This window comes from Chiloscyllium punctatum, chromosome 23 (genome assembly GCF_047496795.1).
Source record: "Chiloscyllium punctatum isolate Juve2018m chromosome 23, sChiPun1.3, whole genome shotgun sequence".
NCBI classification, from domain to species: Eukaryota; Metazoa; Chordata; class Chondrichthyes; order Orectolobiformes; family Hemiscylliidae; genus Chiloscyllium; species Chiloscyllium punctatum.
The window spans coordinates 57056844-57084455 of record NC_092761.1 but is presented as its reverse complement, the minus strand read 5'-3'; the positions used below and the strand labels follow the sequence as shown (position 1 = coordinate 57084455).

The window sequence follows — 27612 nt, the reverse complement described above, 5'->3', positions numbered from 1 at the left end:
TTCTTGACTAATATGGTATGCAATGATACCCTGTGGTCTTAATGGAGTGCCTAATTATTTTCGTGGTGATCTTTCACAGTTTTATTTTCTGAGTTCAAATTTTGATGTGTTCTTGACAACACTAGGAGTGCTTAATGCTATACAGTTGTATAATTCCTTTAGTTGGCTTCTGTTTCTCCTCCATGTCATCCTATTCACCACAGAAAATTGGTGAAACATTAACGTGGATTCTTTCTTTGAAGATGGAATATAGACAGACAACAATTTTTGGGGAGCTAAGTATAATGCATCTGACTTCAAATATTGATGCATCAGAATGGCTGACAAGTCATGGGATGATATCATCACATCCTGTCAAGTTGTGTAAGAACTGACATCAGGCTAATTTATGTTCCCTTTTATGTATGTGCACATCATCTCACAACATGTCTCTTTTTTTCTAAAAAGATTTGCCCTTAAAGAGTCAAACTAAATATGTAAGAAAAAAGTGTAATGATGTTGTGGCTGAACATAATTCAAATTAGGGCAATCATTTACAAGTATCTGAAATGTGTCAGTGGTTTTCTTATCTATCTGATAATTAGTGATGGTGATCTCTACTGAAGACTGCTTATATGCGTTAGGTTAGATTTGTACTGTTTGTAGTGTTCTGTTCTCAATTTGTGTTTCGAGATGTGGTAATTTTCTGAGTTGACACTTGTTTCATTACACTATCATGTCAGTTAGTACCTGCTGATGATTTCTGCTGGATTCTGGGCACCACCTATTGAGTGCTCTACTTAAACCTTCTGCCCAATGTTCAGGTTGAGCTATTCATTACTTATGTGCCAGTCATGAGCATCTATCACTTTTGCCAAGACTTTCATGTAATGGACAGTGTACTCTGGGAGAAACACAAATAAAGGTGACTCTGGAAGTTTGTCCAGATGTTTGCTGTATAGTATTTCTGTGTTAGTTCCACAGTGCAATCTTTGTAAGTTTGGGGAAGGGAAAACATATTCAGTTCAAATTGTGTTTCAGCCCATTTGGGTGGTGATGTGACCTGCCAGTGTAAGCACAGGATTGTGAATGGTGGTCTCAGATTTTTGTCATTGTCTTGACGATACCATGAATGGTGATCAAGGCCAGGTCTTTACATTTTGGTTGGCAATGATTACTGTCAGGTCTACAATATAAAATATCTGGGGTGACTGGATGAATATTTTATATTGACATTTGAGCGAGATAGATCTCAAACTGCACGTGGTCTGTTTGGTGTTGATTGGTCAAATCATCACTTGCAACTTCTGCTGGAGCATAGAATTCAGTGTGTGAAGTGGAAAGATGTTTACGCATACCCTGAATATAGATTATGCTGATCCTGTAGCTATGGCATATAACCTGGAAAAAGTGGTAAAGGTTTCTGTTGGTATCACTGAGCCAAAATATACTTTGATGCTCACTGCGCTGAATGTCAGCTCACTATGAGTCAATTGTCTAGTCGTCATCTGGTGATAAATTGGCTGAACATTTTTTTAAGGACGTCTTAATGCTGTTGGATGTTTGGAACGCTGTACCTGTGTGACCTCTGGTTGTTGGGTCTGGAGTTATATGTAGGACAGACCCAATAAGGACAGTTTCCTTCCCTTAAGGACATTAATGAACCAGATGGGGTTTTCCCCGACAATCGGCAATAGATTCATGTCATCATTAAACTCTTAATTCCAACTATTTACTGAATTCAAATTTCACCATCAGCCATGGCTGGATTTGAACACAGGTCACCAGAATGTTACCTGGGGCTCTAGATTAACAGTCCAATGATACGACGACTAAACCTTTGCCTCCCCTCAGGAATGCAAGACAACTTCATGGTGGATGCAGGAGACTGCACCTTCCACACACTTTGCCTGTGTCCTGGCTACCATACCAATACTGGTAGCTGCAACCAACACTTACAGGTATTGTTGTCCAGCTTCAAAAGATTGATATTGTCTCCCATCTCTTTATGTGTGAATATCGTGATTTTTTTTCCCATAAACTGGCATTGAAGCTATAACTGGCTCCGTTATTTGTTCAGCATTTCAGCTTCTGAAATATTGTATTCCGTGATCTTATCACAACACCTGCTGACAAGCTGATCAATAGTTTCTTGTGTCTGTAAAACGTCAGCTATAATTAGCATAGACGGATGTTCACCTTCACACAAACCTGATCATCTAGCATGTTCCACAGTGCAACAGGGTCTTTCTGATCCTCATCAGACAGGTACAAAGTGTTGTATTTATGCAACCCGCATTTCCAATGGCTATCTTTATTTTCACTGTCTGGTCATTTAGCGTCTGTGACAAGTTGTAGTTTCACTCTGGCTTTTAAAAGCTGAAATTTGTATTGGAAATCTGTGGACTTCCAGTTCAAAATGATGAATTTGTAACTGACTCCCTCATCTTTTATAGATCCTCCGACCTGTAGGGGGTTTGTAACATCTCAACTTCGCGGGGAGATTCATCAGTTGTTCATTTTGCTTTTGTTTGGCTGCATATCAGCTTTTTAACCACACGTCCTGGTGGTGCTGTTTTCCTGTTTGCATGTTACTTTTGTCTTTGTGCAGGAATGGCACCTAAGGATTCATAAATGGCCTTCCCACATGTTCTGCCCAGTGAAAAACAGATTATATAGCACAACACTCCTGAACCAATTTATTGTTCCCATCCATCACCAATCCCACAAATGAGGTATTCACTGTTCTGTGTTGTGAGTATCTAGTTCATGGTTGATAGGGTTTAATTATATAAGTTTTACTTTAAAGAATTAAAGTTTAACTGTAGAAATGCGATTTATGCAATTAAAGCAAGAGTCTATTACACTTAAATGCTTAACCGCTAGAAAAATAAGATCTTAAAACAGCAGGTGGGTTTATTTAGCTGAAGATCGGGAAATCTGATGTCTAAACTGCTTGCAAAGAAGCACATTCTAGAAGGCAAATTTTGTTTTAGGAGTGAGACCGAAGTTAATTTAAAAGCATTCAGTGGTCTCTGAAAGATTGTAAATCCCATTTTCTTCATATGATCAAAGAAGAAATTTTAAATGAGGTATAACTAATTTAAAGTTTAGTTTGAAAATAACTCAGAGCAGACTGCATTATCCTGGAAGTAGTTAGGGCTTAGAAAAGGCTGCCTGGCTTCATTTGATCTGGGCTTTTACTGAGAGAGGATTATCGTTGCAGTTTGGACCTGATGCGGTTCTATAGTTATGTAGCTCACTGAAAAGATTGCCAAAGTAAATGACTTTTTATCGGGCAAGCCTGTGAAACTGAATAATATACTGAGCATATTGCAGATGAAGTTTAATCTAAGTTTGAATCATGTGAGGGAAAGGAACTGGAATAATTCACAGTTTGAAGCTAGCAAGATAATCTATAACAGGCCTCATAATGTCTTAATGCGAAATAATCAGCTGAATCAGCATAGAAGTATCAATAAGTAACAATAACAAGGAACCACAGTGTGCTACAAGGATCAGTGCTGGGTCCACTGCTTTTTGTCATTTACATAAATGATTTGGATGTGAACATAGGCGATACGGTTAGTAGGTTTGCAGATGACACCAAAATTGGAGGTATAATGAACATTGAAAATGATTCGAGGAGAAAATGAGGACTACAGATGCTGGAGATCAGGGCTGAAAATGTGTCGCTGGAAAAGCGCAGCAGGTCAGGCAGCATTCAAGGAACAGGAGAATCGACGTTTCAGGCATCAGCCCTTCTTCAGGAATGATTGAAAATGATTACCAAGTATAACGAGATCTTGATCAAATGGGCCAATGGACTGAGGAGCAACATATAGACTTTAATTTAGATAAATATGAGGTGTTGCATTTTGGAAAGACTTATCAGGCAGGACTTATACACTGAATGGTAAGGTCCTGGGGAGTATTGCTGAACAAAGAGACTTTGGTGTGCAAGTTCATAGTTCCTTGAACCTAGAGCCACAGGTTGACAGGATAGTGAAGGAAGCGTTTGGTATGTTTGTCTTTATTGGTAAATACATTGAATATAGGAATTGGGAGGACATGTTGAAGCTGTACAGGACATTGGTTAGGCCACATTTGGAATACTGCATGCAGTTCTGGTATCTCTGCTATAGGTTGTGAAACTTTAAAGGGTTCAGAAAAAATTTACAATGATGGTGCCAGGGTTGGAGTGTTTGAGCTATAGGGAGAAGCTGAATAGGCTGGGGCTGTTTTCCCTGGAGCATCGGAGGCTGAGGGGTGACCTTATAGAGGTTGATAAAATCATGAGGGGCATGGACAGGGTGAACAGCCAAAGTCTATTCCCCAGGGTAGAAGAGTCAAAATCATGAGGGGCATAGGTTTAAGGTGAGAAGAGGAAGATTTAAAAGGGACCTAAGGGGCAACTGTTTCACGCAGAGGGTAGTGTGTGTATGGAATGAGCTGTCAGAGTGGAGGCTGGTACAATAACAACATTTATAAGGCACCTGGATGGGTATAGGAATAGGAAGGGTTTAGAGTGATATGGGCAAAATGCTGGCAAAAGGGACTAGATTATTTTAGGATATCTGGTTAGCTTGGACGAGTTGGACCAAAGGATCTGTTTCTGTATTGTCCAACTTTATGAATCTATAAGAGATTGATGCATCCACAATTAAAGAGACCAAATGGAAGGTTCACTTCTGAGAATAGCCAGAGCTGAAGTGAATTCTCCAGAGGGTGTAAATACATTGGGGTGGTTCAGAGGAGGTTTATTAAATTGATACCTGGAATGAGTGGGTTGTCTTACAGGAAAACTTTGTGTAGACTCGACTTGTTTCCAGTTGAATTTAGAAAAGTCAGGGGTATTTGATTGAAGTTGGTATGATCTGGAATGGTCTTGACAAAGTAGATGCGGAAAGGATGTTTCCTCTGAGGGGTCAGTCCAGAGCAGGGGGAGGGGAAGCACCATTTTAAAATAAGGGGTCACCCTTTGAGGATGCTAATGAGAGGATCTTTTCACTCTCTGTGTTGTGAGATTTTAAGGTGGTGATAGATCATTGTTAGGTAAGGGAATCAAAAGTTATTAGTCATAAATTGGAATGTGGAATTGGAAACATAAAAATATGACCTCATTGAATGGCAGAACAGGGTTGAGAGGCCAAACGCTATGTCTATGTTTCTAATCCATATATTCATTGGATTGGCAGTTTTATAAATGGTTTCTACATGTGGAAATAACTTGAAGCTTGCTGTATCTTATACCAGAAATTTTAGGGAAATAAGAAATATTCTTTGAAGAGGTAACAAGTAGGTTAGACCAGGAAAACCCAGTGGATGTCATCTATCTAGACTTCCAAAAGGCCTTTGATAAGGTGCCTCGTGGGAGATTGCGGAGTAAGGTGAGGGCCCATGGCGTTTGAGGTGAACTACTGGCATGGATTGGGGATTGGCTGTCTGATAGAAGGTAGCGAGTTGGAACAAAAGGTTCTTTTTCAGAATGGCAGCTGGTAACAAGTGGGGTCCCGCAGGGTTCAGTGTTAGGGCTGCAGCTGTTCACTTTATACATTAATGATCTAGATGAAGGAACAGGGGGCATTCTGGCGAAGTTCGCCGATGATACAAAGTTAGGAGGACAGGTAGGTAGTACTGAGGAGGTGGGAAGGCTGCAGAAAGATTTAGACAGTTTAGGAGAGTGGTCCAGGAAATGGCTGATGAAATTCAATGTGAGCAAGTGCGAGGTCTTGCACTTTGGGAAAAAAAATACAGGCATGGATGATTTTTTTAAACGGTGAGAAAATTCATAAAGCCAAAGTACAAAGGGATCTGGGAATGCTTGTCCAGGATTCTCTAAAGGTTGACTTGCAGGTTGAGTCAGTGATTAAGAAAGCAAATGTAATGTTGTCATTTATCCCAAGACGGTTAGAATATAAAAGTAGCGATGTGCTTCTCAGATTTTATCAAGCTCTTTTTAGGCCCCATTTAGAATACTGTGTCCAATTTTGGGCCCCACACATCAGGAAGGACATACTGGCACTGGAGCGTGTCCAGCAGATATTCACATGGATGATCCCTGGAATGGTAGGCCTAACATATGATGAATGGCTAAGGATCTTGGGATTGTATTCATTAGAGTTTAGAAGGTTGAGGGGAGATCTAATAGAAACTTACAAGATAATGCATGGCTTAGAAAGGGTGGATGCTGGGAAGTTGCTTCAGTTAGGTGGGGAGACTAGGACCCATGGGCATAGCCTTAAAATGAGAGGGGGTCAATTTAGAATGGAAATGAGGAGACATTTCTTCAACTAGAGAGTGGTGCACCTGTGGAATTCATTGCCACAGAGCATAGTGGAGGCTGGGACTTTGGGTGTCTTCAAGGCAGAGATTGATAAATTCTTGATCTCACAAGGAATTAAGGGGAAAGTGCGGGTAAGTGGAATTGAAACACCCGTCAGCCATGATTAAGTGGTGGAGTGGACTCGATGGGCCGAATGGCCTTACTTCCATTCCTATGTCTTACGGTCTAAGTAAACCTGAATGTATAATAGTATGAGTTATCACAAAATATGTGAAGTTTAGTTTATTCATTGAAGAAAGTGGCTTTTGATGGCTGGGGCAGCATTTATTGCCCATTCTTAATTGCTCTTGAAAATGTAGTAGTGAACTGCCTTCTTCAACTGTTACAGTACCAATGGTATTGGTACCTCTTTGTTATTGTTAAGGACAGCGTTCCAGGATTTTGATCCAGTGAGGTTGAAGGAACAGTGATTTATTTCCAAATCGGAATGGTGATTTGCAAATCAGTAGCTTAGATAGGAATTTGCAGGTGGTGGTGTTCCCATGTATCTGCTGCCATTGTCCTTAGATGGTAACAATTTTGGAAGATACTATTGAAGGAGGTTTGGTGAATTTCTGTGATGTGCTTTGTAGATGGTACGCATTGTTGCTACTGAGCATTGGTGGTGGAGGGAGTGGGTGTTTGTGGATGTGATTCCAATCAAGTGGGCTGCATGACATGGACGGTGTCAAGCTTCTTGAGTGTTGTTGAACTGCACCCATCCAGGCAAGTAGGAAGTATTCCATCACACTCCCTGATTTGTGCCTTGTGCATGATGGAAATGCTTTGGAAGATAAATTAATTGCTACAGTATTCCTAGACTCTTAGCTGCTCTTGTAGCCACTGCATTTATATAGTGAATCCAGTTACATTTCTATTCAAATGTTATACCCAGGATGCTGATGGTGGGGCATTTGGTGATGATAATGTTATTGAATGTGAAGGGATTGTAGTTATATTGTCCTGTGATGGTTATTGCCTCCCACTTGTATGGTGCAAATGCTATTATCCTCTCGTCAGCTCAAACCTTAATATTGTCCAGTTCATTCTGCATTTGAACATGTACCCCTGCTGTATCTGAGGCATTGTGAATGGTGCTGAACATTATATAATCATCAGCGAACATCCCTTCTCATCTTATCATGGAGGGAAGGTCTTAATGACACAGCTGAAGATCACTGGGACTTGGACACTTCCCTGACGAACTCCTGTGGAGATGTCCTGGAGCTTAGAAGACTAATCCCCAACAGACACAACCACCTTCCTACAGTCAGATAAGACTAATCAGCAAAGAGCCTTTCTCAATTCCCATTGACCCTAGATTTGCAAAGGCTCCTTTGTGCCAAGTTAATAGTGCTTGTTTTATTGCACTCATTTATATGTAATAATTTCTGTTTTCTTCAAAAAATATGGAATTTTGTGGCATGGTGATATAGATTAAAATGGGCTAATCATATTTTGTTTTTAAATCTGCTGGTCCTTAACTTGACTGTAACATCAATAATGTACTAATTACAGAGAAACTGATTCGCACAACTTCAGTGAATGTACAGCCTCAAAATCTTGCACCAAATCTTGAGCTGCGGTCTTCAAACATACAACACTGTCGCCATATTGGGTTTGTCAGTCCTTTACATTATCACCAATCATGCATTCTTGATTGGTATGCTGTAAGTTTGAGATATATCACAGGATAGATAGATTTACTTGAGCTATTCTGCAACCACCATTATTCACAGCAACAACTGAACAACACACTACATTAATTAGGTGCTTGTCTAATGCTTCTTTCCATCCTGCTTCCCTGATCAGATCTTTGCATGTTCCCTTAAAGTGATATCACAATACTTGCCTCTGTTACCCAATCAACCATCTTCATGGCTGATATCATATTGTTTAATAACACTGTTTTAATATAATTAATTTCTGAATTCAGTTAAGAGTTAGTGGCACATACAGTTTGGTCTGTATGTATGAAATAGTTTAGTGATTACCTTGGGGAGACTCACACAGCTTGGAAAATGCATGCTGTATTTCAGGTTGGCAGTTTTTGCAAAAGGTTTGACTGAAGCTGGATGTGTGAAACAGTATTTCATGATGAAAGGAGACGTTTTAGCACTGTTAAGAAATAGATTACTTCAGTGTAAGCAACTTAGTTTGAAAGTTCCAGACAAGAAGTGTTCGGTTACAGACCTGAAGGAGTTGTTTGAAGCTGAGAAAATAAAAGCTGAGCATGGAATGGCTCCAGAAAGGGGCTATAATATTCTCAAGGTGGGGAACTAAAGCCACAGTTAAATTAAGCCCAATGTAGGATAGAGAAATCTGGAATCAATACTGTACAGGAGTGATTTTGGGGAGAATGGGATTATAATTTACCCTGAGAATCACCATTTTTAAATGTGTATTACATATAAATACTTTGGTTTACTCTATTTTAATTTTGTATCTTCAATTTTATATTTCAGTCTGCATTTATGGCATTTTGTGTGTGTGTGCGTTTCAGTGAAAACTACCTTGATAAAATCAAGAAAGCATATGATCTATCAACTCAGATTTCAATCCAAAAATAACATCAGCTGAGATGGTAACATCCTTACATTTGATTGTTAAAGGAATGGCTTTGAAATGGAAATATTTAACTTTTTTTTTGGTGTCTCGAAGCTGTGGCTATTATGAACACCACTGAGTTCCAAGTACTAAGAATCCCTTCAGTTCAGCAGTTGGTCCATTGAAAGAGCTGCTGAAGTGAATGCTTGACAGTTTAAAGAAATGAAAATAGAATACTTTACATTTGATGTGATTTCTGAGTATACAGTTGTTTGTTTACACCTGAATTGCCATGTAAGCGATTAAACTTACTTTCTGTAGAAATAGTGTTTCTTTTCTTTGCTTTCAAAATATTTCCCATTGCCTGGCTCCTGAGCACTAGGATACTAACTGTTTGGCAATGGAGGATAAATGGGGTGGCACTGTGACTCAGTGGTTAGCACTGCTGCCTCACAGCGCCAGGGACATGGTTCGATTTCAATTTTGGGTGATTGTCTATGTGGAGTTTGCACATTAACTCCGTGTTTTCATTGGTTTCCACCGAGTGCTCCAGTTTCCTCCCACAATCCAAAGATGTACAGGTTAGGTGAATTGGCCATGCTAAATTTCTCATAGTGTTCACGGTTGTGTAGGTTAGGTGCATTAGTCAGGGATAAATGTAGAGTAATGGGGTAGGGGAATGAGTCTGGGTGGACTATTCTTCGGAGGGTCGGTGCGGACTTGTTGGGCCAAATGGCTTGTTTCCACACTGCAGGGATTCTATGATCGATGGGAGGCATTGAGTGGCATTGTGTTCTGATGGGAAATCTGATGGGAATGGAGATGGCATGGAAGGAGCATAGGTCTCAGAAGTGTTATCCTTGTAACAGTGTGAGGATCAGGGCAGCTATCATTGAAGTTCAAGACTGTCCTTCTAACCAGTCCACATGCACCTTAGCACTCCTCCCATATACCACTGGGGATTGTACATTGCACTGCGAAGCTGAACTCTGAAAACGCAAAACTTGGAAAATTCAGTCATGAATTGTGTGGGCATCTTGGAAATCAGGTAAGTGCCCATTTCATATTTTAGGCATTTGAAAACTAAATTCAGACCCTACTGTTAGCTTTCACTGAATTTCAGTTGTCCATTATGGACAGCAGTGATTTTATATCTCTACTCACATCAATAGATAGAAGACAGCATGTTGAGCAGAAGCTGAAAACCTACCCCAGAGGCCCATTGGATAAGGTGCATTGTTTGCGTTCATGGCCAATGACATATGTGGAAAGTGGAATATCAGAATGGCAATGGCTGAATTGGAAAAGACAACTCACGTTGGATATCGATCGTGACCTCTGTTTCCCTGCCCTCTGGGACCGCTGCGTTCTTTGCTCTGCAGATGATACGTTGCCCATTTTCAATTTCTGATGACGGGACGTGCAGACTGCTGATTATACTCTCTCTTTTCCCATCTTTCAGAAGTCTCTGTGGAGGAAGTGATTTGAGTATTAGCAGTAGTTTGGATGGGTGCCCACTGGCCTTGGTATTGGAAGATTGTAGGCTCCAAAACCAATCCAACAATTTGAGTAAATAATCCGGGCTGTCAGCACCTCCAAAGGATCTAAAAGAAATGGGTAAGCCTTCAAAATGTACCAGAAACTGAAAACCCTGGTACAATGCACAATCATTAGAGATACCTTGGGTGTAAAAGGATGTAATTTCACTGAAAAGATTTTAGTATGTATCAATGTGTCCTATATCTAATGGACAACATTCAACCTTAGGCCACTAAGTAGTAAATAACATTTACACCACACAAGTGCCAAACAATGGCCATTTCCAAAAAGAGACTGTCTAAACATCTTGATAATATTGCGTCACCTCAATATCAATTCCCTAGGATGTTAACACTAACCAGAAGTTGAACTGGTTAGTGTAAGGAGTAAAAACATATACAATGGCAGTAAGCTGGAACATGGAGTCCTCATAGCAGTCATGATCTTATTGAATCGCAAAGTAGAATTGAAGGGATAAGTAGCTTATTTCTGTTTCTAATTCATATATTTGAGTGTGTTCCCATAGCAATCAGAGGCGGTGTTGGGGGGGCAGTGTTTGACTGGGTTGAGGGCGTGTGTGGAGCGGAGAGGAGGGCGCGGGCAATGTTGGAGGGGGCGATGTTAGACGGGGTTGGGGGCGGGTGGGGAGTGGACGGGGGGGCACAGTGTTGGACGGGGTTTGGGCCAGTTGGGGGGAATGAAGTTAGGGGCGGGCGGGGAGCAGACATGAGGGCGGGCAGGGAGCAGACATGAGGGTGGGCGAGGAAGCGGACAGGAGCGCCGTGTTAGACAGGGTATGGGCGGGTGGGGGGAACGGGATAAAGGTGCAGGTGGGAAATGGACAGGTAACGGGCAGGGGCATGGGCGGAGTGACCAGTGTTGGATGGTGTTTGGGGCGGGTGGTGTTGGACGGGGTTGGGGGGGCCGGGTGGGGAGTGCACAGGGGGGCAGGTGGAGGTGCGGTGTTGGACAGGGTTGGGAGGTTGGCTGGGGAGCGGGCGGGGAGTGGTGTTCGACGTGGTCTGGGGCGTTCTTCCGTATATCACCATTCCTTCAATATCATTGAGTCAGAATCCTGGAATTCCTAACTGTACTGATGGTGTCCCTAAACCTCATGAACTGCAGCGATCCAAGAACGCCACTTTCTGAAAGTCAATTCGGTGTGTGCAATAAATTCTGAACATAGCCAGCAATGACGACATTTCGTGAATCAATCTAAAAAAATCCTGTGACTCTAATCTGATGAAGAGCAGAACAAATTTTCTGTTGTTTTTTGTTTTTCTATCTGTGGGAATGTACTGAGGCCTAATTAGCTGTGGTATTTCTTGCTTTATGTTTGTAATTGTTTGTCAACTAGTACTCATTGACTGTCAAGCACTTTGGGACATCCTGAGATATTGAGAAGCAATGTATACATTTTTTTGTCTAGCTTTCCCTTGATAATGTGCACAGAGAAACTTTGCAATGTCACAGTAATTATAGACAGTGTGAAACTGTGGAGGGAAATGAAGAACACTTCTGAGGATACGGAGACAAACAACACAAAGAATGCTGAAAAATGTGGAGCTGGATACTAGGAGATATTCGGCCTGGATCAGGATTGTTCTGAGCTTCAGTATAATGACTTACTGTTTATTATCTTCAGTAAGAATACAATCAACTTGTTCAAATTGCAGCATAATTCAGACAAAAAGGAAAAGAACACGAAATTCAGGAAAACTAATGTCCCTTAAAATTCCTGTCAGTTTATGTACAAATAGATTCATTATGTGTTCAAGATTACACCTACTTTTCAAAATCCACCTGTCCAAGCTCTGTCTTTGTGCCGTATTTGATGACTAAGCCTTTGACTTGTTTGCCATTCTCTTTCTTCTCTATATCAAAGGTCATTCCTTTTCTTCATCTAGTCCCACTCCTATGTTGTCAATTCCACTTTATATTCATTAATGTCCTTCAGATGGCAAAATGTCAGTACTCTCATCACAATATAACAGCAAAATCACTAAGCCATGACTCCCTCTCAACCTCTCATGTCTTTTCTAAGTCCAAATGATGGTGACCACATCTTACACTGACATTCTTACCTTCACTGTATCATTTGAACCCATATATCTCCTCCATTGTTAAAGCCACTTCTCGGAACTTTTGGAATGGAATTAACTCTATTTTTTCTCATTCCTGCTCCAATAATATAACTTTTCTGTTGTGCAGTTAGAAATCTTATTATTAAATATCTGAGTAAAAGAGCTTTAAACATCTATGGATTCAAGTCTCACTCTGGTACTTTATGCCATTATCTAGAACATAGAACATAGAACATAGAACAATACAGCACAGAACAGGCCCTTCGGCCCACGATGTTGTGCCGAACTTCTATCCTAGATTAAGCACCCATCCATGTACCTATCCAAATGCCGCTTAAAGGTCGCCAATGAATCTGACTCTACCACTCCCTCGGGCAGCGCATTCCATGCCCCCACCACTCTCTGGGTAAAGAACCCACCCCTGACATCTCCCCTATACCTTCCACCCTTCACCTTAAATTTATGTCCCCTTGTAACACTCTGTTGTACCCGGGGAAAAAGTCTAGGCTGACACTCCAGTGCAGTATTGAGAGAGAGCTTTTTTTTGAGACATTAAACCAAGATCCCATCTGGCTCTTTAATGGATATGAAAGATCCCATGGCACCGGTCAAAGAAACAAATTATTTCCCCAGTTAATGTGATTTTGCTATAAGCAAATCAGCTGCCACTTTTGCCAACATAACAACAGTGACTACGCATCAACAGTTCTTCATGGCTATAAAGCTGTTCGGAATCTCCCGATGACATGAAAAGAGCAATATAAATGCAAATAAAAACAAAGTGCTGCAGAAACTCATCAGTTTTGGCAGCATCTGTGGAGAGAGAATCAAAGCTAATGTTTCGGAAATGGTTCAAAAAATTGTTCGCTTCAGTTAAGTCTAATCACTTTCCCTCTCCTGTGCTTTTTTGGAGGTAATGTTTCCCCCCTACTAATGTATTGGTCTCTTTGGTTGTTGTCTTGAAGATGTGTCTAAGGTTAAATAATGATTTTTAACCCATCACCTGAAAATCTGAATTGACCTTGAACAAAATTACGTTTTATTTGATTTGGTTTATTTGATTGACAGAGGAACCTCAATTATCTGAACAAGATGAGCGGACACTATTTCGTTTGGATAATTGATTATTCGGTTGATTGATTCAATGCCTCTCCTCTAGGGCTCGGAGTTTTCTGAAACTTCCTTTTTCCTCACTCTGCCTGCCTTGCTCCCCGTCTCTGTCTCAGGGTTTGTTTCTGAGCAGACACACACTTGTTACATTGCTGTAACTCCACCCACCCCCATCAGTTTGATGGGATTTACACAGCGAGCACTTGCTAAGCCCACTCCCCGTTAAGAAGATTAGGCAGCAGCACACTGCGCGTGAGCCCCCATCTGCCCCCACCCCAGTCCTCATCATCCCCCAAACCTGTCCACCGGCACATCCCATCCGTCCCCACCTCTCCCCCCCCCCAACCCTTTATGCACCCGCAACCCCTTCCACTTGCTCCCCCCGTCTGCCGCTATCGTGCCCTCGTCTGCCCCGACCCCCCATCTGCCCCACCCCAGCCCCTGTCCATCCCTCAACCCCATCCACCCTCACCCCCCAACCCGTCCACCCCCACCCACGCTCCCGTCCACCTGTGCTCCTTGTCTGCCCCCGCCCTCCCCCAACCAATCCACCTCCACCCCTGGTCCCATCCCCCAAACCCATCCTCCCATGCCCCCCCAACTGTCCATGCCCCCCCAACTCGTCCACGCCCCCAACTCCATCTACCATGCCCCGCCCATCTGCCCCCACCCCCGCCTTCATCTGCCTCTCATCCTGCCCACGTCCACTCCCCATCCCCTGTCTGCTCCCAACTCCATTCATCTGTGCCCCGCCCCACCCCCCGTCCGCCCCCATCAACTCCACACCCTTACCAGTGTTGAAATACCTTTTTATGTAATGTTTCTATTGGGACCTTGAGATCTTCAAATAATCCAAAATTCGGATAATTGATATGCAGATAATCGAGGTTCCTCTGTATTTGTTGATTCATGTATGCTTTGTTACAAAATACAGTGAAAAGTATTGTATAGTGTCTCCATTTTAGAACACAACAAACCCCAAAACATTGAATATAAAGGCTGAAAAATGAAAGTGACTTGAAATCACATCTGAAATAAACACCCAGTTTGCATTACCATATATCCTACATTTCAAAACAATTGATTTGGAGTTGGCAATGCAGCAAAAAAGAACCCAAAGGCAATTACCTCAGAGGACTCTGATTGTGCTAATAGAATAAGAAATATGGTTCAATGTCCAGATATACAACTGGTTAGAAACAGACATTAAACTAAAGCACCTGAATAGTGGGACACTGGTAGAGAAAAGAAATTCAAAAATCTGGATTATGTTTGAATTAACGGTCAGTTAGACAGGACAGTCACATGATAAGCAAACACTTTTTATCTTTATCAGCAAAACTGATGACAAAAGCTTATGGAGCTCCTGAAATGGGATAACTCCCTGTTCCTCCAACTCACCTGAGAAGTTTCCAGCTGAGTTTGCTTTTGTAATTGTCCAGGATGTTGTGCTGCAGAGAGTTCTTAAAAGAAGTCAACCCAGTACTCATATTTCCAGATGGATTAAAAAAAACTAATCATCTACAACATCAGTTCTGAGGAAGGGTCACAGGACCTGAAACATTAACTCTCATTTCTCTCCACAGATGCTGCCAGACCTGCTGAGCTTTTCCAGCAATTTCTGTTTTTGTTTTTGATTTACAGCATCCACAGTTCTTTCAGTTTTTAAACCTAGTCATTTACATTTTTAAATTAGAAGCATTAAGACTCAGAATTCATCCTGAAGCCAACTGAGTCACAAATTTCAAGTGTATGAAATTTTACATTTTATGGACTCTAATTTGTCCAAGCTATCTTTCTTCACTATAATCTGTATTCATGTGCATATAACCTTTCATATGTGCATGTCAGTAATTTTTAAAAATTAGTTTACTTGAATTGATCTCATGCTAATCTCTTTCACAATAACCCAGGATATACATTCGTGCTTGGGTATCCTTGGAGAGGGAGCACATAGTGTACACCAGTAACTCAGAGCAGAGAGATGTGGGCACCTTAGGGGGTGGACTCATTTATCTTCAATTCCAACTCATTTTTACTTACCACCTTCCCCCTCTCCCTCACCTTTGATGGTTTGCATGTGCATGGGCTTTCCAGTTGCATTATTCAACTGGAAAACATGGGTGATGTATCAGTGGTGGTTAATAGATGAAAGAAAGCACAGTGATTTGGTGAAGGGAAAGGAAGTTTATTTTTGTGTAAGAGCACTTCAAGATATTAAAAAATGAAAAACAAGCAAACAAGCCCAGGAGATGGCAAAGAAGGGAGCCATTTGATCTGTCTTCAATTGATCACAACACTGTTGACAATATATTTAAAAAAGAATGAACAAATTTCATTGAAGCATGGTACACCAATAGTTCTGGTTCTGGAATCTTTTCAAGAATCTGTCAGCTTTGAGAGAGAGGTTGATTTTTTTTATTAAAGTAAGTTATGGGTTATTTTATTTAGAATAGTGTGAATTGTTTTAGGATGTTATAGTTTGTCTCAGCTGTTGTGGTGCTATTTGTAACAGCGATCAAAGTTTAAGTAGGATTTTCTAAGCAGATTATTGAATCTGGATTGACTTAAAGCCTTCTCAGTGAGATGGAAACTGTTAATATAAACACTTTTTTTTCATCTGAATAGTTAGACCATCAACCAGAGAAAAGTGTTAAGGAGGAGCGTATAACTGTAATAACATTGAGTTAACAGAGTAAAGTATGCAACTCAATGTTCTCTTCACTTGCTCATATTTGTGGTTAGTCTCAGGCTTCTGCTCCTCACTAATTGTTGGCTCCTACCATCTCCAAAAATGACAGCAATGAAGACTTTTGTTGGGAGATCAACATTAAAAAGAGTACAATAATTCTAAATACATACAATGTCACTCTGCAAAGCTCCAATACAGTTGGATGAATTATTGCTATGTTAAAGACTGCAACCTGAGATAGGGTTATAGTTTTCACTACAATTTTGCTTCCCTGTTTGATTTTTATCATTTCTGCTTCAATGATGCATCATGGAACATTCTCCTACCAACTCCAGACCTATTCGAGTTACATTTCAAATGAGGTTAAACAGCAACTAGAAAAGGACTTTGGAACAAAACACCTTCATTCCTTTGAGCCTCTCCTACCATTCTAGAATTGATGTGCACCTTTATTTACCGTCTTTGATACATGTCCCTTACTAATCAAAATCTTTCAGATCCCAGCATTCATTGCCTTTTGGGGGCTGGGAAAGAGGTATACAGATCTCCACTACTCTTGATGTGAAAAAGTACTTTCCAATTAATGATCTTGTTTTGAAGTTAACACTATCTGATGTCAAAAGACATACATAAACATGTAATAATTCCTTGTGAACACAGGCCTTCCCTAAGTACAATAATCTCAGGTACTGACAGAATGGCTGCTGTAATAATGGAAAAGGGTAGCATTAGCACTTCTAAGGTGTGGGATGCGACCTATTTCCCAAGCAGTGTAAAAACAGCTTTCCTCAGCATTCAAACCACGCAGTTTGTGTCTGGGTTTTTGACAGGGTGCTGGGATAGAGAACAGCTCATTCTCCAGCACAATCATCCCTCGCCTCGATGAGCACTAAATTCATGGAGAAAGGAAACCTGAGAAGGATGGAAGTTAATTTAATTTTAAAATGAGTTAGAGAGAGAGAGCTGTTTAATCAGCTACAATCAGCTGTGTCAGCTTTACACTCTTACTTCAGACAATGATTAACTTATGAACTGTAATTAAAGACAGGTGCTGTATTAGTCCACAATTGGATTGCTGAGAGGTCTTCTATTTTTCTGTATTTCTGACCACATCATGATTGTTTCAGCTACGAGGTTGGAGTGAAGGGTGTCAGTGTGACCTTTCCTTTAGATTACTGTCATCAGATTGCTATTACTGCCACCAACAACCCATCAAAACCCAGCCAGTCACACTAACTCACCTAAAACACAGCCAATTCCTCCTCTCTCCTTCATCTCACTCTCTCTCCACTTCATCTCACCACACACCACCTCAACCCACTCCATCCCACCACACACCACTCCTACCTATCTGACCTGCCACACACCACCTCAACCCACTCCATTCCACCACATCACCCCAACTCACTCTATTCCACCACACATCACCCCAACCCACTCCATCCCACTACACACCACCTCAATCCACTCCATCTGACTACACACCACCCCAACCCACTCCATTGCACCACTCACCACCCCAACCCACTTCACTGACCACACACCACCCCAATCCATTCCATCCCACCACACCCCCTAACCCACTCCATCCCACCACACACCACCCTAACCCACTCCATCCCAACACACACCAATCCCAACCCATTCAGTTTCACCAGATCCCCCCTGTCACCCCTTCCTCCTCATCATCAACCAGATTCACATAGCTACAACTCTCCCCAATGCCATCCCAACCCATCTCCCTCAACCCAATTTCACCTGAACCCATCCCATTCAAGCCATCCTCATCCCATTCACCCCATACATCGAACCATTTCCACCCCATCCCAATCTGAGCTGCTCCATTCCATTCTACCTCGTCCCAGTCAATCCCAATATTGCATCCCACTGAACTGCCTAAACCCTGGAGTCAGCATTGCCGCTGCTTGTATCTAAGTTGGTGCCGGCTGTTCTCACCTTTATGTAGGTCGCTCCTTTCAATGGCTCTCCATCTCGGATCCATGTGATGACAGCTGCTGGCTTGGCGTTATCTGCACGACATGTAAGGTTCAAAGAATCTCCCACTTTCAGGCTGACGACAGGCCCACTGCTGATCACTGGATTATCTGGAGGGACTGAAACAAACAGCACAAAAATACAAGAATGAAACTCCTGACCATTGTGGAAGGCATCTGAACAATACCAAGCTCATATCATAGTTGCAACACAATTCCAATTTCTTTTTATTCACTTATGGAATGTGGGTCTTAGTAGTTGAGCCAGCAACTAGTTGCCCTTGAGAAGGTGGTGAGCTGCTTTCTTGAACCGCTATAGTCCATGTATTGTAGATAAACCTACAATGCCATTAGGAAAGGAATTCCAGGATTTTGACCCAACAACAGTGAAGGGACAGTGATATATTTCCAAGATAGGGTGGTGAGTGCCTTGGAGGGGAACGTGTAAGTGGTGATGTTTCCATATAACTGCTGCCCCTGTGCTTCCAGCTAGAAGTGGTCACGAGTTTAGAAAATGCTGTCTCAATGATCTCTAATGAATTTCTGCAGGGCATCTCTTTGATAGAATACACTCCTGCAATTGAGGGTTGGTGGAGGAGGGAATTGATCTTTGTGGATGCGGTGCCAATCAAGTGGCTGCTTTGTCCTGGATGGTGTCAAGCTTTGAGTATTGTTGGAGCTACACTTAACCGGGCAAGTGGGGAGTATTCCATCATACTCCTGACTTCTGCCTTGTAAATGGTGGACAGGCTTTGGGGAGTCAGGAAGAAAGTTACTCATTGTAGTATTCCTAGCTCTGACCAGCCCTTTTTGCCAATGTATTTATATGGCAAGTCCAGTTGCTGTAATAAAGGCTATCCTGGGAGTCTGTAAGGTAGTCCCTGAAGCAGACAGGCAAAAGCTTCAAAATTTAAGTGTACAGGCTGGGCAACTCTCTATTGATTTGAAAGGGATTTTGATGATGGATTTTGGATACAGGCTTTAGGAGTAAAAATAAGCTTTCAGAGAAATCTTTCTCATAGAAGAGTTTAAAATTCTTGACCATTGGTAATGAAAGCCAACATTGAAGATAAAATTGCAGTTGCAAGACAGGCAGCAGCAACAGCTGACATTTATGAGCTGATCCATAAAACAAAATCTTCTTGCATCATCCCAAAACACCTGAGAAGGATAAAAAGTAGGAGAGTATAATGAAGACAAGTTAAAGGCAAGTACAGTTACTATAGTCCTATCAGTCCATTGGGCTGCTCTCTGATAAAGAAGGATGACTTTAAGCTGAGGGTCACCACGCCTCAGGTGAGGTGAGAAGATGTCAAGGAGAGTTCTTCGTGATAACCTTAGCTGGTGCAGGAATTGAATCCACTCTGTTAGCATCACTCTCATTGCAAACCAGCCATCCAGCCAACTGAGTTAAGTGACCCCCCACAAGGAAAGTAAGGAGCCAGGGTAGAGAAAGGGCAGCTGTAAATGCCCCTAAGATGTTTTCCTCAGCTCAGAAAGGAAAATGCTGAGGATTGAATTACAGCCTATCCGAACCCACTTTGTAAGACAAAGCAGTAAAACCTCCACAATTCAGTAGACTGCTGGGATTCATTGAACAATTTCCACATGGAAAACTATTTGTGCCAATGGGCCTTACTCACACATAGGGTCAGTGCATGAGGGACTTATACCTGAGGGACCTATAGGTTGAAATTCAGTTCCACTACTTTCTCCTATTTATTTGGAACACATATCCCTACTGTTACACAATGACAGATTGGTCCCCACCAGTAGTGTAGCACTGTGTCAGAAAGCAACAGACCTCGATCTACCAGTACTGTACCCCAGAGTTATACAGTGACAGATCTGTCCCCACCAGCACTGCATCCCAGTATTATACAGCAGCAGACCTCTATCTACAAGTACTGTAACATAGTGTTAAGCAGCGACGGACCTGTCCCTACAGTTCTGTTCCCCAGCATTATACAGTGACAGACTGGTCGCCATCAGTTATGTATCCCAATGTTTTGCAGTGACAGACCTGTCCCCATCAGTACTGTACCTGGTCTTATACAGTGACAGACTGGTATCCACCAGTAACATACCCCAGTGTTTTACAGTGACAGACCTGTTCCCATCTGTACTGTACTCTGGTCTTATACAGTGACAGACCTTTCCGCACTAGTACTGTACCTAGTGTTATACAGTGACAGACTAGTTTCCACTAGTACTGTACCCATGTTATACAGTGACAGATCTTTCCGCACTAGTACTATTCCCTAGTGCTATACAGTGACAGAATGGTCTCCACCAGTACTGAACCCCAGTGTAATACAGTGACAGACCTGTCCCCACCAGTACTGTACCCTGATGTTGTACAGTGACAGACCTGTCTCCATCAGTGCTGTACCCCAGTGTTATACAATGACAGACCTGTCTCCATCAGTACTGTACCCCAGCATCTTACAGTGACAGGCTTGCCCCACCAGTACTGTACCCCAGTGTTACATGGTGACAGACCTGCACCTGAGATAATATCCTCAAGATAACAAACTTTCATTTATGGAGCAGTTTTCACTGCCCAGAATGTCCGAGTATACTTTACAGTCAACAAACTGCAGTTTCTGCTTAACACATGGTTAGCATTATAGTGCAGGATACTGGCAGCCATTTTTCCTGCAATTCCTAGAAACAGTGAGATGACTTATTTTTAGTGACGTCAGCTGAGGGATAAATGTAGGCTAGAACAAACTCTTCCCTCTTCCACATGGAGTCCTGGAGTCATGTACAGCTCCTTGAGATGGCAGGCAGAAATTTAAGTTCCCATCTGAAAGGCAGCACATCTGACAGTGCTGCACTCCCTCGGTTCTACAGTCTGGATGGATGTACTGAGTTCTTTGGTGTGTAGCTTGAAACTATACTTATAAACTCAGGCAAGATAGGTACCCATTCAGCTGCAGCTGACACTGGGCACTGCCATGTAGAAGAGAATGGTCGTTTCCATGATTTGCCTCACCAAACCTCTAGACTGATGACATTCCCAAAAGGAGCGAGAGCCCTAGTAGAGTCAGCAATTCTATTAAATAAGGGAATGACATGGATAGCAAGCACGAAAGCCTAGGAAACATAATTTTAAAAGTGCCTGATGGTCCCAGAAGAGTTTCAATCACTACATCTCTCAAATTATCCATAGAGTCTATCCCCAAGTCTGACTGTCTTTACCTAGTTGGGTGATTTTACTAAGCAAACAACTAGCCCCAATTTACAGGGTACTAGGATTCATCAAGTTATGCTGCAATCTTCTAAAGCCTAAACACACACAAAAGATGTTTTGGGAGAAAAGATATGTAATTAACATTCAAGATGAAATAAATCGTTTCCACAACATTTTATTCACAAATCATACCGTTCATGGATGAATAATTAAATTTGCTGCCTTAGCTGATTTAGAAAGGCTGAAATTGTCATGGATTGGGAACTATTGGTGTGAGAATGTTCTGTTCAGAAAAAAGATTAGAGTGTGCTATTTTAAGAACTCACCTAAAGCTTCAATGTGTTCCTGTACTTGGTGTAATATGATGTTTGGCTGTCATTACATTGATAAAATGTGGCCATCCCTGTTATGCATTCAGAGCTGAAACTGAGCTAACTCTATGGTATTAATTTTAAATCACTGTCTTATTAATTTCATAGTGTAACTGTTAAAATCCAGCAAAGCTGAGGGATAAGACACAAAAACATGACGCATATCCTGAGGCATTCCCTCAAACCAGAACAGTCCATGACTAAATGCAACATGCCGAATTTGTCTCAACGTCTTTTCTCTCTCTCTCTATCTCTTTTACATAACTGTGAAATTCACCTAAGTAAATTATGGATTGGGTTGTCTTATGAGAACAAGTTGGACAGAGCAGCTCACTTCCCTTGGAGTTTGGAAGAGTAAGAGATGATTTAAAATGTATAAGATCCTGAAAGATCTTGACAAGGTGGACATGGAAAAGATGTTTCTTTATGTGAGTCTGCCCAGAGTTGGGGGGGGTGGTGGTGGGCAATATATTAAAATTGAAGCTTGTTGTTATAGGACAGAGATGAGATGGTTTTCTCTCAGAGGGTCAGGAACCCCCCTGACTCATAAGGCAGTGGAAGCAAGATAATTGAATATCTTTACGACAGAAGTAGATAGTTACATGTTAGGGAAGGGGATCAAACAGGTAAATGGAAATGTGGAAATTGAAGCACAAACAGATCAGTCATGATGGGAAAATGATCTATTTCTGCCCTCTTCCATATGTTCATCCAGAGTAAAACAATGACACCATTAATTTTGATAGTGAATAAGTTTGTTATATATTTCTAATAGAGGATTTTCATTGCAGCTATGGATTCTGGGATTTCCTTGCTCCTAGTGCATCATGTTTTCACTTATTCATATACAAGGTAATATGAGGAAGGCTGAGAATTATCGACATGAAAATACATATGGGAAACTGAGACAGACATATTGGAATGATCAGATATGAGAATCTGATTACTCAGGCAATGATCTCAGTTCTTCAAACAGGACATCTCAATCCACCGAGCAGTGATCACTGCCCGCAGTCCAGACATCCCAATCAGTAAGTTGGATTTTCAAATGTTTGATCCTAATCCTCACTCTGGTGAGATAATACAATCTCGATGTTGAACTCTTGGTGGATATTTTTGGTTCTTCAGGATCAGCAATATCTTAATGTCTACTTTATCTTCCTATCCTTAGGACAATATGGTACTCGAAAAAAGACAAAGGTGATAGACGAAGTGATGTGAGAGCTGTACGTGGTAAGATACATTGCATGACATAAGATATATTACATGTATAATCTCAGAAAATACACAGAACTGAGTGTCCCAAAAATGAATGACTTTTGGCTCTGGAATTCATGGTTATAATGTTTTATGTCTTTTACCGTAAGTAAGGTGTTAAAAATTGGGTCTGCAGGCAAAACTACATAAATTGATTTTAATAGGATTGGCCAATGTATTTAGTCAAAACAAGTATCTGGTGGGATTTGTTTGGATGAATGTGTAGTCGCTGCTCCTTTTGAAATATGGGGACATGTAATTTATATTTTCTTTGTTCCAGTCATTTTATTGAAATTTGGGTTTTCCCAGGGTTGTTCAACTTTATCATCTATCCAAAGTTAGAATCACACAGTACCAGGTTATAGTCCGACAGGATTATTTGAAATCATAAGCTTTCAGAGTCCTGTTTCTTTGTCAGGTCACCATCAGCAGTGCTCCAAAACTTTGTGATTTCAAATAAACCTGTTGCTCTATAACCTGGTGTCGTGTAACATCTGACTTTGCCCACCCAGAACAACACTGGTACCTTCACATTACATCTATCCAAAGGCTATGGTCTATTATTGCTATACAATACTGAAGGTACAATTATAGAATCATAGATTCATAGAGATGTACAGCACAGAAACAAACTCATTGGTCCTACTCGACCATGCTGACCAGATATCTGAAAATAATCTAGTCCTATTTGCCAGCATTTAGCCCATATCCTGCTAAACCCTTCCTATTCATATACCCATTGTTGCAACACGGGGTAAACCCTTCTGCTTAATTTAAAACCAGCAATACAGAAAAGATTTATTCCATGCAGTAATCTGTAAAAATTCAAGTGGCCAAGAACTATTTAAAGTAAAGATTAACAACTTTATTTCTTAAAGTATAACAGAGAATAATTAGCTAACAACTATTTATAATTCCTTACTCTAACCTATCTGTTACCTTCCCTTCGATAATACTAGTCTGATAAAACTCCCGATTATGATTTACAGAAAATTTCAAATTTTAAAACCAGCCATTGGTCGAATCTTCTCTTTATCTTGGTCGGTAGATTTGCTTCCCAGGTCAGTGTTGAGGTCTTTTTCTGTGCAAACTCCTTCTCTAGGCAGGCACCTATCAGAGAATTCTGACTGGCAGTCTACAGCGGTTGGTCTGGTGGCAGATCTCATCCTAACTGTTCAACTTTCCCCGGTCTTATACCCAAAAGCATCGGATTGTGTCATTGGTTTTTAAGATTATCAATATACTCAATTCAAACTTGATTGGAATTTGGTCTTTTCTCAGGGTATAATTTAAACTGATTGGCTGAATTCGAATCTGTTTTGTTGTTTCCAGGCAACTAGCTATCCCAGTAGCTGGAGCGTATGTTACATTGTATCTTATTGAGAATACTTGGTGCTGTCACTACTAGCTTTTACTCTCTTAAATGTATAGTACACCCACATCTTCATAACACCCATCCAGATGCCTTTTAAATGTTGCAATTGTACTGGCCTCCCCCATTTCCTCTGGCAGCTCATTCCATACATGCACCACCCTCTGCATGAAAATGTTGTCCTTTAGGTCCCTTTTAAATTTTCTCCTCTTACCCTAAACCTATATCCTCTAGTTTTGGACTCCTCCATCCCAGGGAAACGACCTTGTCTATTTACCTTATCCATATACCTCATGTTTTATAAACCCTGAACCTCTGACTCTCCAGGGAAAATAGCCCAATTCTGTTCAGCCTCTCCCTATAGCTCAAACCCTCAAACCCTGGCAATATCCTTGTGAATGTTTTCTGAACCCTTTCAAGTTTTACAACATCCTTCTGTTCTAAAGTTGTAGGTGTACTGTACCTGTAACAGAGAGTGAAAGCTGGCAAAAACTTAACAAGCACAGACTGTGAAAATTTAAAAATGTAACATTTGGCTATGAAACAAATAGCTGAGCTGAGTTATTATGGTACACAGCAAAGTTATATTTGGCCAATCAGTTTAAATTATGCACCAAGATACCAAAATCCCATTGAATTTGAATTTTACTGTTTTGATGACATCAAACCAATGAGACAATCTCATGTTTTGGGGTATAAAAATCGGGCATTTTGAACAGTTAGCCAGAGCATTAAAGAGCAGCAACAAACACAGAATGCCCACAGAATTGCTGTCTGAAAGGTACCTGTTCATATGAAACCTGTGCAGCAGAAGACCGAAGAAAAGACCCAGAAAAATCTACAGAGGAAAATTCAGAAGAGAATCGACATAGCTGATTGGGTTTGAAATTTGAATTTTTTTGTAAAACTTAATAGAGGGGGATTTGTCGGATCAGTATGGAGTTGTAGAGTGGAAGGTAGATAACTCGTTAAGACATAGGAGGTTTACAATGTAGATAGTTGTTTAATTTTATTTAATCTTGGAGCCAAAGAATAAATTGTTAATCATTTCTTTAAATAGTGGGATTTGGTAGTTCTTCGTCACCCGTACTTCAACAGATTACGAGGAGAGGTGAGCTTTTCTGTGTGTCTGGTTTAAATTAGCAGAAGGGTCTACTCTGTTTTGTAACAGTTTTGTTTTTTTTTCCTTAAATATTCCAAGGACATTTAGTTAGTTCTCCTGCTATTGTAACTCTATGATGTGTCATTATTGTGGTTCATATATCAATTAGTAAATCTGTCTGGCAATTTCATTGTGATCCAGTGAAGTGTTCATAGTCTCCTGAAGTCCTGCAAGATCATGAGATCTATCCAGTCAGCCAAGATACAGAAACAAAACTTTTTTCCTCAACCTCCCTGCTCCCCGCCCCCAACCAAGCACCTTCCAAAGGAGCACAAATGGGTAGCAAAGCGGAATGTTCTAGATTTTAGGGAGCAAGATACATTGCCGACTTTTTAGGATTCTCCCAAGGATGACAAGAATTGAAGAATGTTCACATGGACAGTGCAGTGAATGAGCCAAGGAGAAAAGTCACGAAGCATGAAAAGAAACAGCCTATTTTTCTGATTAAAATTGAATTTTTTCTTCACTATTTATAAAAATATAGGACTTGGGGAAATTTGCTATTTGGCTGATAATCAAGATTCATTCAATTTGATGGTGGAGAATCTGTTGAGGTTTTAATTTGCATGGTAACACAGGACATAAATGGCAATAGTGAGATCAAGGGAGGATCGAAGCAGGTAGTTATGTGACAAAACATCCAGGAATAAGTTCAGGCAGAGTAGACAACCAGCAGCAAGGAAGCCAGGGATGGAAGTGGTCTGGTCTCTGAATCAAACAACACTATTGAAAGTTTAAACTTCAAACAATGTCACTGAAAATCGAGACTAATGTAGGAAAGGGCAATTACACCAAGTCTTCCACTAACAGCAACAAAAGTATTACATTAGTAGTCCTCTAGAAGGTAATGAAACCTTTCTGATGTGAACTATTTGTCTTTTTGTTGTAATGTTTGAACACTGCAATTACACAGCTGACTGGTTGCTGAGCTGCGTGTAGCATCAAATGATTACACAGGCTCTGAAATGCCTTCAGATAAATGCTTGATATTTTAAAATATGCATCCAGTTGACATCATAACCTTTCACTTTGTTCTCTCTCCTGCTATCTCAAATTCCTTCCTTCCTTCACCTGAGAGTGTTAGCCCATTGTGAACTCTGGCATTACCTACTCTGATTGAATAAGGTACTTCAGATGATTTTCTGACTCCAAAAGCTCACCCTATACTCTCCTGGCACTGGTCATCTGACAGGGCATTCCCCCCAGCACCTTCTTCCCTTGTAAACTAGAAGCAGACAGATAGTGATTGAACAAATGCTTCCTTGGAGCTTTTTCACTGGACTGTTCTCCATGCATGAGGTGAGTTTTAAAAACTCTTGAGATTCTGTCAACGTTCATCCCAATCTTCCACCATTAATTCCAAGGAGATACTTGATACTGTTCCATTCCTATTCCACCATTTCTGTTCGTCTCAGCTAGCCACCCATATTGGAACATGGCACCAACTATTTTCTCATTACCATTGGTGCCAAAAATATTGAACGTGTTTAAACCACATTAAATATGATGTTTCCTTTGTACAGTTCAGGTTTGCACCTCTTGAAAGCTCCTCTACCAGCCCATTTGGATGAAATTGACCACTTTCCTCTTGGGATCATTACAAGAATTTCAGATTGGTGACAGTACAAAAGAGACCATTTGGCCTGTGGTATCTTTTGAAGCAATTTACCTAGTGTCACTTTTCTGCCATCTGTCTTTAGCACTGTAGACGCTTCTTTTTTAGATAACAATCCAATTCCTTCTTGAATGCCTCAATCGAACCTGCCTCCACTGCTAGTCAATTGTGTCAGGTCAGGAAGCACAACAGATGAACGTTCCTTCCATGTTCACTCATGCTTTCTTGTTTATCCCACAAATGGACAACTCATATCGACACCAATGCACCCAGGATAAATAGTGAAGGCTGTATAAATAGTGAAACCTACAGCACTGGAGTTGGGTGGTCTCCTGCTACCCTAGCTTACAATTCACCCTCAGCCAACAC

General features: G+C 41.1%; 1 protein-coding gene across 2 annotated transcripts in view; it reads right to left on the bottom strand.

Annotated features, from left to right (window-relative positions):
• Positions 1 to 27612, bottom strand: part of kirrel3a (kirre like nephrin family adhesion molecule 3a) — a 615794-nt gene that overhangs the window by 133981 nt on the left and 454201 nt on the right. For both annotated transcript variants that reach the window (XM_072593027.1, XM_072593028.1), the window contains exons 4-5: positions 18233 to 18390; positions 10169 to 10319 (exon numbers count right to left, since the gene is read on the bottom strand). In XM_072593027.1, the coding sequence (XP_072449128.1) occupies positions 10169 to 10319; positions 18233 to 18390 (309 nt within the window). The remainder of the gene's footprint in view (positions 1 to 10168; positions 10320 to 18232; positions 18391 to 27612) is intronic.